Consider the following 13,167-nt stretch of genomic DNA (forward strand, 5'->3'; position numbering starts at 1 on the left):
AGTCATTTTGTGTTTTTTTTTCCCCAAATCAGTGACATCATTTATGAACTTGGCAATTAAAGAGTTAAAATCTTGGATTTTTTAAAAACATTTGGTAGTTTTGATCAGGACTGAGGTTGATTAACAGATTTATGCAAAAAAAATTGAAAAAAAAAAATATGAATCTGATACATTTTTACAGCAGTTTAATTGAGTGGATGTTTTCACCCCGAACAACTCGAAAGGGTAGTGAATTTGAACAATCCACAAGGGTTAATGTGGTACGGTCTCCCGGCTGCACTAATAGTAATATGGCTTTTCTTCTGTGTACACATATCCATACAAGTACAATTTTAGCTGGATTATTTGTGTCTCCTTCAAAAATTGCTCTTGAAAAATTTTTTGTTTATTTGCCTTTATTTAGGATAACAATAAAATACCTGAAGGAAATTATGGCTGATTATGTTATTAGCTTACATCATGTGCATATCATTCACAATGTGATAAAGCTGATTAAAGTATATTACGGGCTGGTGGAGGTGCACAGAGATGCTTCTCTATCGCCACCTTCTGGAGGACATGAACATTTCAACTGTGAAAAATAGTGACGGATGCAGTCACAATAAAAATACAAGATGTAGAAAATGACAGAAAACCACAGGTGATAAGTAGACCTTTTAATCTTTCCAGTTTCAAATGCAAGCTGTTTTTCTTCCTTTCTGACATGAGAAAAGTACTGATTACCAGGGCCCCAAAGGAAGAGAGGGCCCTTGAAAAGTCTGGAATATATATTTTCAAGGGGGGGGGGGGGGGGGGTCATTAGGTCACAGGGGGTCACATATCACATAGAGCAGTGCATCTGAGACAACCATGAGAAGAACATCTGAGACTGGACCATGGCATGAACCTCTCTGAGTGGCCAGTGCTAGAACTTCTGGGACCCAGCTGACTTTGCAGGGACCTCATTATCCAGGGAAATTTTTGAGAACGTGCAGTCATGACAAGGAGTTGAAGAACAGTAGCCACTACAGGAAGTTCTGGTACCAGAGCAGCAAGACTGAGAGACCTGGAGCACCGTAGAAGGAACCTCTGGGACATCAAACTTTGGACTTGTGGGTAGCCATGAGAGGAACCACTGAGGAACCAGTAGAGTGGAGCTCTGAGATGAGGAAGCGCATTACATGCCTTTAAGCTGTCCATGGCAGGAACCTCTGGTTCAGCAGCATTCTGTGCAGAAACATGGGAAAGACATCTGATTATGACCTGCAGCTTTTACATTTGCGCTATCTATATGTGAGGTCTACTCTGGAAGAACAAATGCACTGTGATTGGAATAAGATGTATTTTTTTTAAAAATGAAGATCTAACCTTTAGACCATGCAGGCTCAGAGAAAAAACTATATACATATATACACATCCCCAAGCAAGCGGTAATGGCAGATGCAATACTGCTGCTTCAGACCATAGCATAAGATGCAACCATGCAAGATGCAGAGGATTCACAGAGGAATGAACAGTCTTCCTGCCAGCCGTCAAGATGCAAAGCTGACAGGAGACTGGGAAATGTCGGGGGTTGAATCTCCTTTTCGCCACGACTTATATGGAGACCTGAAACAGCACACCAAACAAAGCATTAGCCTAAATACATCACACTACAAAAGCAAATGTGGCTGATCTCAGGCTCAGTACCTGAAACCAGTCATGTTGAAGGATCTTCCCCAGACCGAGTCGTCGCTTAGTTTTATGCTGCAGGAGACTACAGATCAAACGGCAGCAGTCTGTGCAGAAACATGGAAGCAACATCTCATTATGACCTGAAGCCTTTACATCTGCACTATTCAGTTGTGAGATCAAATCTGAAAAAGCATTTGTATGATCATTGGAATCAGACTTCTTTTTATGTGTTGAAGAGCTCACCCTTTGACAGTCCAGGCTCTGACCAAAGGTTTAGTTCGGTCTTCTGCAGGTCATTGCCAGTTGGAAAACGGCCGCACAGCATTGTGAACAAGATGACCCCAAGAGACCACGACATTGCAGACTTAGCATGGTACTTGCCCTTAGCCCTGTACTCAGGAGGGTAGTACTCCATGGTGCCTGGAGGAAAGAGATTTCATCTCGTATGCAAGTTTGCATTACCAAAGCATTTCCTCTGTCAGCTTTGAGGGATAAAACATACCATACAATGTCGTGTAGGCAGACTTTCTCATGAGGTCCCCACACCCAAAGTCAATCAACTTGACCTGCAGCGTGTCCTTGCTCACAATGAAGTTTTCCAACTTTATGTCTCCATGGAATACCCCACGGCGACAACACGTGCGAGCCGCCCGCGTTGCCTGCCGCATGATGTGTCGAACTAAACCTTCATCGAGTCTTCCTCCATGGCCCTCCAAGAAACTGACTAAGTTCTCGCACGGTGACGGACACTCGAGGACCATGACATAGTTGTCCCGTTGGTCCTGCCAGTCCAGCAGCTTTATAATCTCTGGTGCGCTGGGTCCCTTGTTGGCCAAGAGTGTAAGGGCGATCTCCACTGGTAGGGGGTTTGGATGACCAGGCTAGAAGACGGACAGTTTTAAAATGGTTTGTTTACTAAAAATGTCTCTAATTGAGATGTTTTAAATCAAAATAATGAGTGAGATGCCTTACAATAGTTAGATATTCCATGTCGTGCGTCTTCATGACGTCTTTCAATGCCACCTGAACAACAAAACATAAGTAAAACAGTTCACATGTGTGTAGAGGTCATACAATCCCACTCATTAAACCTGAAGACTGTGGACAGGATGAGAAAAAACATAAGTTCTCATTTATTTGTACTGACCTTAAGGCCATCCTCCACACGACTCGCTTCATGAACGACTCCAAACCCGCCTACCCCCAGACGATCACCGAGCTCATAGCGGCACATAATGTCATCTATTAAAAAAGAAATTATTGTATTTGACGCATTTTTATATGGCTATTTTCAAGGGGACATTAAATCGTTTGAAGGAAAGCACAAAGAAAAAAACATGCAATTCATGGATACTCATATCTATTTTTTTTTTTTTTGTCACACAGTCATATCATTTACCATCAGCGCTGCTGGCTGGCGATGGTGACTCAATAAGCTGCACCTCAGTCTGACTCGGTCGGATCACCTTGAGGTGTTTTCTGGCAGCTTTGAGGAAAGAGGGCAGCCTCCAGAACTTCTTTTTCCTCTTCTTCTTCATCTCCTCCTCCTCCTCCTCCTCCTCCTCACCCCATGCCTCCCTCCGCTCCTCCTCCTCCTTCTTCTGGGCGTCTCCCTCACCGGCATCGACAGGCGGCTCATTGTCCGCTTTGTCGGTGTCGGGTGTTGGGGGTGTACTGGGATGGTGATCGTACACCGCGCCATCATTTACCGGAATAATACGAGAAATTCGCTGTCCCATCACTGATAACCGCTAATAACTCTCGTCTTCGACCACTACTACAAACCAACAAAATGTTTCACAGAATTCCATGGCTTTATATACCGCGCGCCAACATTCTAAACTTTTGAAATGCGCTCTATGGCATCATAATAATGGACACCGCACTGCCTCGATGATAATGACTTAAGTTATGTAAAATAAAGTTAAGTTAAACTATATTAGATAAACCCATACAACTATATATATATATATCTGTGTGTGTGTGAAATTCCATATTAAATATAACTATATTAAATGAACTTATAAAATAGGGTAAAGATAGGTCAGTATGTTATCTTATGTGTTTCTAAAGTCTGACCAGCAGATGGAGACATTACTTTATCATGATCTTTGATACTGATATCTCACTGTGATATTATATATATCGCTTAGTTTGAGACAGTGGCACTTTCTACGTCACTGTAATAAAAGTACAGATATATGGGGAAATATTAAAGAAACAAAAAACTGAGACATCACCACCAACCTAAAACCGTGACACGGTTATAAAAGACTTCTACATGCTTGTTTACATTGTAACTTACAGTAAAAACGAGGTGTATTTTAATAAAAAACAAGACATATCGTGAGATTCAATTTACCCAACAGACCACTCGGCATGTACTGAAACAGCTTCGTATCTGGGCTTTTTGTGTGTACAGTAGGACTATTAACACTGGCAATGTCAATCTTAAGCCATGTCAGTAAAAAAGACCTGTGTGTGATCAGATAATAGTTGAAACAGTTTAAGTTTAAACTGTCTGAGCACATAATATTACCTCTATTGCAAAGTATTGCAAAGTTTTAGCATTTCATGTAGAGTGGGGAAAAAATGGTGTAGAAACAAATTTCACTCAGAAGTGACTAGAAAATTTCACAAATAATTATAAAGAAACAGTCAGTATCTGAGTTAAGTACGACATTTTAAAGTAGAAAGCCTGGAGTAGTATTTTATGGACAATCTTTAAAGCGCAAGTATCTCCCTAACTCTCAATAAGCATCTGTGTCCAGATGACAACATATACATTATATTTTATATTCATAAATTCACATTATAAACAGTTTAAATTTGCTTTTACAGTTACCACACACCTCAGGATGTTATATCAAACTTTTCTGAGGAGAAAAACTAATGCTAAAGCGAAATAGAAAAATGCTTCACTATATAACAGCTAAACTGCTTCTTGCTTCAATATCTCAACAATAAAGATTGGTATTACAGTTAATATTATGGTTTTCTAGTGAATGGAGCCATAGAGGAAGAACAGGTTTACTTCAGTTAAACTCCTGCTACATGACATTTGCATTTGAGAACACATGAATGTTCACCCTCCTGTAGAGTGACATTCCTGCAGACACCAGCTTCTCTGTTAGGATTTCTTTCCTTGTACGAAGCTGATATTAGGGCTGAATCTTTTGCACCCTTCTTAGGTTCAGTTTGACGCTGTTTGGCAGACCGTATTTGATCAGCTCCTGTTGTAGCTAAAATAAAGATGGACAAAAAGATCAGAATGTCTATTAGCACCATCATTTGCATAAAAAACATACTATGTTCGGAAGCAAGTGCAACTTACTTTCTCTATAACAGTCTCAATGTTTGCACTGTCTCTTAGGTCTGAATATGAAGTAACTCTCATTTGAATTCCTATGACATTTTCTAAGAGAAACAATGCACACATAAACAATATGTTTAATTAATCACAGGAATATTTTACAACAAAAAAAAAAGACAATTTGTTTACAATTTAATTTAATTATTTCTCATTGAAAAAAATTTAGAGAAATGAAGCATTGCATCACTTGCTCCCCAATGGCTCCTCTTCAGTGAATGGGTGCCGTCAGAATGAGAGTACTAACAGCTGATAAAAACATCACAATAATCTGCACCACTACAGTCCTTTAGTTAACATCTTGTAAAGCGAAAAGTTGCATGTTTGCAAGAAACAAATCCATCATTATGGTGTTTTAACTTCAAACCATTGCCTTTGGTTAGTCTTCAAAGTCCTGCATCCAAATTATAGCTTTCTCCAGTTAAAAAAAGTCATCTTGATTGAGAATTAGAAGAGAAATATGCCCAAATCAAGCACCTTTTGAAACCGTTCAGAAGCAACAGTGTAAAGTTAAAGCTCCTTAAAGGCAGGGTAGGTAATACATGTATAAACAACTTTCTTCCAAATTTGTTTAAACTTTCTATATATATCAATGCATAATTAAAATGTAAGTACTCTGATAAAAAGAGTATAAAAATCGAGTGACTCTAGACCGTTTAATCTGTATTAAACACAGCTCATTATTTCCATTTCGGGACGAAACATAGGATTGGCTTAGGCGACTGTCACTCTCTCGCAACCATGGCAACCACCCTTTTGCCACACATGACCTGCCCACTTGCACGTGCACGTTTGATTTGAGGAATTCAACAGGCACGGATCCTAAGAATACCAAAACAATGGCAGAGAAACAGCAAGCAAATTTCACAGAACCAGCCTATGCAGTTAGTGAAGGAAGGAAGACAGTAACAGTACAAGAAAAGGCAATGAACAAAAAGTCTTTGGATAAACAAAGAAATAAAACGCGAGTTTATATCGGCGTGGCTTTCCAGCGATGGCGAGAACTGAGGGAACTCAAGGGGCTGAAAATTGACTCCTTGATGGCTTTATTTCTGCTGGACAGGTAAATCTTTATTTTTGTATTTTGATCATACATATTTTTTTTCATGAAGCATGTGTCATTAGCACACGTAGCTGCGTAATATAGCTAACATAACATTACTTAGCGAGCCGTAGTAGAGGCTTTGGAAGGAGCCCAGAAGGGAGGGGGTGGAGTGAATGGAAATAATGAGCTGTCTTTAAAACAGTCGTGAGAGGTTTACAGTCACTCGATTTTTATACTTTCTTTTTCAGAGTACTTACATTTTAATTATGTATTGATATATAAATAAAGTTTAAACAAATTTGGATTTACAAATTTTTTTACCTACCCTGCTTTTAATCATGGACTTGTTTCTCCCAAACACGCAACTTTTCACTTCACGAGATCTTATTTGATGGACTACAGTAGTGTGGATTATTGTTATGTTTTTATTAGCTTTGGACTCTCATTCTGATGGCATTCACTGCAGAGGATCCATTGTTGAGTAAGTGATAGAATGTTACATTTCTCTAAATCTGATGAAGAAAAAAAGTCATCTACATCTTGGATGGCCTGAGGGTGAAACTATTAAATCTTGTTTATTTGCTTGTTCCTGGGTTCACTGGGTACATTTTGCATCTGGGTGCATTGTAGCATTTGGCAGACGCTTGTAGCATACATGCTGAGCAACAGGAACCATGTCATTATGCCATACCTAACTACCAATTTATTGTGTACCTTGTAGACTGTTTTGATGTGGTCCACCATCCACCCTGAAGGCCCATCGGCCTGGAACATTGACATTGGTGGAGTTCTTTAGGTTTGGCATAAAGCTCCCATTGTTTGACCCAGGAATTGCAAAGTAGGCTGTGGAGTTTATAGTGTCATAACCAGCCTGTGCAAAAAAGGCAAACACTAATTAGTGAGAAAAATTATCGAGTCTTATTTGTTCCACTGATACAGAAGTTTTGTCTTACCTGCACAATATTATATGTCACAGCACAGTCACCATAATTCATGAGAATAAAAGACAAATCACTACCCGAAATCAAAACCACTTGAAACGATGTTTCCTGCAAAGTTGGAGAACATTGATTGTCATGCATCTCTGGAAATAATCACATTTTAAACCTTGAGCCTGGAGGAGTTATGACAAACTAACTCACTGTGCCAGAGTGGTAATGGTACGCAACTCTATCCCAAGTTGCAACAAGGACCCAAATAGCCATGAAGTTCAGACCAGGGAAGTACTGGTTTATATCCTGAGTGGCACGCGTGAGAACACTCCCAGTTGAGTACTGCTGATATGAGATGATGCCATTCTCACTGACATCAATGTCAGTCCAGAGGGGAGCAATGATGTCTTCGCTTCCATTGATGGGAAATTGTTGAGAAATAAACTCTGATGAAGACCGGTTGAATGTAAGGTCTCCATTACTGTTAACCTAGGTAATAGTAGATATTAGCTGTCCATGCCACATTTGAATCATTCACAGTTTGTATTAACAGAACTAGATTCTCACATATGTCCTGTTGTACGCACGCCCAAAGAACACAAAAGGACTCCACAGGTCGATAAGCTGGGAGTTTTCATCCTCAGTGGCAATATTAACGGTGTCTCCTGCCACTGAGCCGAATGGATAGAATATCACTGGTGCTGCAAGTAAAAACTGACAGTTTTAAGCTCAGGACATATTAACTTCAGACAGTTCAATTTGACTTTTTATATGTTCTAGTTCTAAGTTCTAAGGTCAGTAAATACCTGTCTGTCCCTCTGTTACCATGCCTGTTGAAGAAAGATTACATTTGAATACGATTCCATATAGACAGTATAGTCTTTGCCATATAATGAAGGACATTATTCAAATGGATGTTAAAACTCACTCAATGACAGGACTGATATGAACACCAGCAGATAACATGAGACTGGAGACATTGCCACAACAAATATTTGGATAAGGTCAGAGATATCAGAATGCCACTGCTATTAATTCATACACAGCAACTAGAACACAAGAGAACAAAGCCATCTTAGTACTTATTTCGATTTAAAAGTTAGAAAAACACTTGTCTCATCAGATTGAAAACAATATCATAGACGATATCATATTACAGGGTTCCCACAAATTTTTAATTTCAAAATTCCAGACACAAATTTCCAAACTTGTACTGTTTAAAAAAAGTGTTCAAAAGTTCCATTTTGTTAGGGCAACACATCATATTTTTTAGGTCTGATGCTGGTGCTATATGTGGCTCAGTGTCATTTTAGAAGCTATTTAATACAGTGCTAAGAATATTGTGTGATGAAACCCAAAATGCTTGTAACTTGCATTTTTGTATAATGAAACTGAATTCATTCAGTCATGCTTGACAATCACTGAAAAATCACTAAACTGCTGCCATGAAAACACTTTTTGTATGATACCTTTATTTTCATAAAAAAAATTTCCATGCTCTGCTTTCTTCATTTTCTTTTCTTTTTTTTTTTCATACTTTTCAAGACCTGGCTGGAAATTATTCAAATCCGATTTCCATACTTTTTCAAACCATGTAGGAACCTTGATATACATACATATCATCAGAATATAAGTTATCAAAACAAACCATATAGACAAAAAGCTAGATAGTACTTACTTCGGACGTCTTCATTTGGTGTACGTTCTTGTGCTTACACTTGCTGTAGGTTAAAATCTGGCCCTAATTATCATAGCACCAAAGGGAGGGACATGTTTGGGGCAAACAAAGACTGGCCTTTTCACAATAAAACTCAACATTCTACATTCTTCTACTAATGCTAAACAATAAGAGTCTCCATTGACTTATTTGTTTTGTTTTTTCTTTTGTCAATCATTCATCCCATTAAAATTGTGTCTCGGTGAATTCCTTGTGCTAGATTAAATCAAGAAACCATAAAGGTCATGTTGTAATTTGCAAAGAAAAACATATAGTGGAGTGTTATAGTCTTATAGTGGAGTGTTTTGAGCATGTCATTTATGAGTGATAATAAAAGCAGTTTGAAACAGAACAGCAGAATTTTGAACAAGAGAGAAGAAAAAGCTTAATGTACTGTTTATGACTAAAGTCAAAGGCTGGGCATCAAATCAAACTCTACACTATTTTGACATCAACCCATCTTTAACTAAGCAGAAGAAAAACAAATTAGACAGGTGCCAACATAAACAGGTCGTATGGCACACATTAATCTTCAAAAACTATAAACAAAACTTTAAAATGATGACCCAGACTACATTAAATATGAAGAGTTTGTATGTTATGTTGCCATCTGTGCAAAACCAGCCGAAAACTGCGGTTCTAAAGTACTGGTAACATCCTTTTCTCAGTAAGTGGATAACGTGAAGGAATTTTGGTTGAGTAATGCTTCTAGTACATGGAGATGTAGAAAAACAGGTTTAATTTCATAGTTCATATACTACAGATCAGATTGATTAGATAAAATGGAGAAAAAAAGGGCATGAAAACATGAAGGGTCCCTTCCTGTGGAGTGACATTCCTATTATTTCTACATCAGTTTCTTCAATGGCAACGGCACTGAGATCAAGTTTTACTTCCCATCCATGTTTTAAGGATATATCTTTTGGACTTTTCTTAACTTTAGCTCAAATTTACTTGACACTCCATATTTGATCAGCTCTTGTTTTATCTGAAACAAAGATGGAGAGACCAATCAAAATGTGTTTTTTTTTTCTGCTCTACTGGTCATAGTTACTGGTCAAATTTCTCAGAGTAAAAAAAAAAATAGAAAAGGCCATTGTGAGAAAGACACAAATTCAAATATGTAAGATAAGAGACAAAGACAGAAAAGGGCTTCCAATGACTTCCAAATAATTTTTGTTATGAAAAGTGTGACTTACTTTCTGCAAAACAGCGTCAATGTTTCCACGCTCTGTTAGGTTTGAAAATGACTGAAGTTTCATTCGAACTCCTATGACGGTTTCTAAAAGGACACACACACACATAATAAGACATTGCACCATGATATAAACTAACTGATAATGGTAAAACATCATTTTGTTTAAAGTCCTACCTGATCCGTTGTTCACAAGAAAGGCCCAACGCCCCGGAACACCTACATTAGTCGTGTTCTTGAGGTTTGGACCATATGGATCATAATGAATTTGATAGTAGTCAGTGGAGCCTATTGTGTCATATCCAGCCTATCAAAATCAATCAAATGTTATTACATACAGAGCTAGTAAATCATTAGCCTACTTCAATACTGTAATGTTTGTTTTACCCCCACTGCAGTTGGTATCACAGCAGTCACCATAATGTATCAGAATGAAAGAAAAACCACCATCTGAAATTAAAACTGCTTGAACTGTGATTGCCTGAAAAGAAAATAAACAATATCCAGATTCATAGTTTATACAGCCTTCGGTCTTGTCTCTGAAAAAAGAAAAACAAAAAAGAAACTATTTACCGGGCCTGAGTGTTGATTGAATACATTCATGTAAGCACATAGTCCCATGTTGCAACAAAGACCCAAGAAGCAATGAAGTCCCTTCCAGGGAAATACTGGTTTATATTCTGAGTGGCACGAGTGAGATCACTTCCATTGGTGTACTCATGATACGAATATATACCTATACCAAGGTCATCAAGTTCAGTAAAGAGCGGAGCAATGTAATCTTCAGTTCCATTTGCGGGAAAAGGGTAAGGGTTTTGTAGTAAGTTCGTGTGGGCAAGGAAGAGGGCAAAGGGGTCGGCAGGACTGCTGACGTATTTATTAAACAGAAAATAACTTAAACTTTGCAAACACCAAACGGTGACTTCTATTATGACACGCTGTCACAGCACTTCCGATTTACTTCTTCCGGTTTCGTTTTCCGGCTTCGCGTCAGCAGTCCGTCTCTCTCTCACTTGCTTCCGTCTCCCCTGGCGTTTTATACTCTCTCCACGCCAATTACTGGAACAAGAAACAGGTGATGATAATTTCTGCCCAAACCACTCACTTACCGCTCGTCTCCTGATTCTCTCTCCTGCTGCAGACTTCGCTAAACCACGCCCCCCCTGCCACAGGTTTGTTTCTGGTAAAGCATGGTTGTAATGTAAGCAGTCCGTTATTATTAACCTGATATAAGAGAAATCAGTTCAAATACAGCAGTAGACTATGAACTGGTGGATCACAACCTTTTTCCATTTATATTAGACTGGCAATAGAACTGGATTCTCACGTATATGCTGTTGTATGTGTGGCCAAAGTGTGTAAATGGGGTGGCGAAGACAACATGTTTAAAGGAATCACCACCATTTTCAAGAATGTCCCCTGCCTTTGCGCCAAATGGATAAAATATTGCCAGTGCTGATGAGAGAATGAACACATTCAGAAATCTGAATCTTGTAATTATGGTGGTTCTGACAAAAATAATGAATAAGTCGATAAATACCTGTCCATGGAGTTGTTGTTGCAGTGGCTGTTAAAGAATAATAGTGTTTAATTATAAAACACTTCTGTAAAGAACAATAAAAAACACATTGCATAGTCATATGATGAGTCTTCAATCAATCATTATTACTTGTTGAGGCTGTGGTGGTTGATGTGGTGGTTTCCCAAAGAATGAACACAAATAAAAACACAGTAAAATACTGTACACCATGATCTCACTTCATGGGTGCAGTTTTTATGTATTTCCTACTAAAACGGGAAGCATTTGACTGTAATTAATTACATTATATGACAGCACTCATTGGTTCAGGTGTTGTTGTAATGACTGTTGAAGAAAAGAGTATTAAATTATAAAAGACTTCTGTAAAATACATAACATCATTACATGGGTTTATAATATTTGACCTATTTCCACTCTTCAGATGTCCCATACTTTAGAAATAAACAAAAATCCACACACATTTTAGTTAGGAAAATCTAAGATGTTTAAAGAAACTAGCTTTACAAGCATAAAAATATCCATGCCATTGGTTCCACTTTATTGATGTTTAAGGTTTGCACTGGAAGCAGTGGGCTTTACTGGCCGCATCTATATTTATATAAAATATGTATATAAAATATACATTGCACTATATTTTCACTGTTTTTTTAAATTTTATTTTATGTAAAATCATTTTCTAACTGTTTTAAATTCATTTTAAATAAGTACATTTTTTAATAATTTTAAAAGTTTTAAAATTGCTTGTTTTATTCTTATTATTTTTCTTCATTATTATTTTACTTTCTTTTATGTAAAGCACTTTGAATTACCATTGTGTATGAAATGTGCTATATAAATAAACTTGCCTTGCCCTGCCTTGCATCAGTAAATAGCAGTTTTTGAGAAGAACGTTTAATTCAATATATACTAAAGAAAATTACAACAATCTTCTGTAAACTGTAAAATGTAAACAAAAATGTTTTAAACACTTGCAGTTTTGTTACCTGATGTGGTTTCTTTAGTGGTTTCGGTGAGAATGAACACAAAAACAAACACTATAGAATACCTCATAAACTCACTTGACAAGTGTGGTTTTCTTTCTTTTTCAAAGTACTAACTGTTTCATTGGGGTGTTGTTGATGTTGTTGGTGGTGTTGTTGTTGGTGGTGGTGTTGTTGATGGTGTTTGTAGTGTTGCTGTTGGTGGTGGTGGTGTTGATGGTGTTTGTGGTGGTAGTGTTGTTGTTGGTGGTGGTGATGATGATGGTGGTGTCATTGTTGGTGGTGGTGGTGTTGTTGTTGTTGTTGTTGGTGGTGGTGTTGATGGTGTTTGTAGTGTTGGTGGTGGTGGTGGTGGTGTTGATGGTGTTTGTGGTGGTAGTGTTTTTGTTGGTGGTGTTGTTGTTGGTGGTGGTGGTGGTGATGATGACGGTGGTGTCATTGTTGGTGGTGGTGTTGTTGTTGGTGGTGGGGGTGTTGTTGGTGGTGTTGTTGTTGTTGTTGTTGGTGGTGGTGCTGTTGGTGGTGGTGGTGGTGTTGGTGTTGGTGTTGTTGTTGGTGGATGTGGTGTTGTTGGTGTTGTTGGTGGTGGTGGTGTTGATGGTGTTTGTAGTGTTGGTGGTGGTGGTGTTGATGGTGTTTGTGGTGGTAGTGTTTTTGTTGGTGGTGTTGTTGTTGTTGGTGGTGGTGGTGATGATGACGGTGGTGTCATTGTTGGTGGTGGTGGTGGTGTTGTTG

General features: G+C 38.3%; 2 protein-coding genes across 3 annotated transcripts; both read right to left on the reverse strand.

The window, feature by feature from the left end:
• Window positions 1–820: 820 nt before the first annotated feature.
• Window positions 821–3,217, reverse strand: LOC132121697 (serine/threonine-protein kinase pim-2-like). 2 transcript variants are annotated; one of them, XR_009426296.1, is made up of 8 exons: window positions 3,053–3,217; window positions 2,801–2,895; window positions 2,626–2,676; window positions 2,156–2,534; window positions 1,897–2,073; window positions 1,669–1,757; window positions 1,348–1,587; window positions 821–1,206 (listed from the first exon to the last, which is right to left on the reverse strand). XR_009426296.1 is itself a non-coding variant. In XM_059531408.1 (7 exons), exons 1-7 carry the CDS (start codon window positions 3,189–3,191, stop codon window positions 1,576–1,578), a joined length of 942 nt encoding a protein of 313 aa, XP_059387391.1. In that variant the 5' UTR covers window positions 3,192–3,217; the 3' UTR covers window positions 821–1,575. The 2 variants fall into 2 exon arrangements, 1 of the variants encoding a protein (XP_059387391.1); XM_059531408.1 differs by having other exon boundaries at window positions 821–1,587.
• A 1,560-nt stretch (window positions 3,218–4,777) lies between these two features.
• LOC132121698 (sushi, nidogen and EGF-like domain-containing protein 1) lies at window positions 4,778–8,808 on the reverse strand. Its single transcript, XM_059531409.1, has 9 exons — window positions 8,679–8,808; window positions 7,929–8,049; window positions 7,807–7,830; window positions 7,568–7,701; window positions 7,211–7,489; window positions 7,022–7,117; window positions 6,783–6,939; window positions 4,988–5,070; window positions 4,778–4,895 (listed from the first exon to the last, which is right to left on the reverse strand). The coding sequence occupies exons 2-9, from the start codon at window positions 7,978–7,980 to the stop codon at window positions 4,815–4,817; spliced, it is 906 nt and encodes a 301-aa protein (XP_059387392.1). The 5' UTR covers window positions 7,981–8,049; window positions 8,679–8,808; the 3' UTR covers window positions 4,778–4,814.
• Window positions 8,809–13,167: the final 4,359 nt, after the last annotated feature.

This window comes from Carassius carassius, chromosome 39, assembly GCF_963082965.1.
Source record: "Carassius carassius chromosome 39, fCarCar2.1, whole genome shotgun sequence".
In the NCBI taxonomy this organism is placed as follows: domain Eukaryota; kingdom Metazoa; phylum Chordata; class Actinopteri; order Cypriniformes; family Cyprinidae; genus Carassius; species Carassius carassius.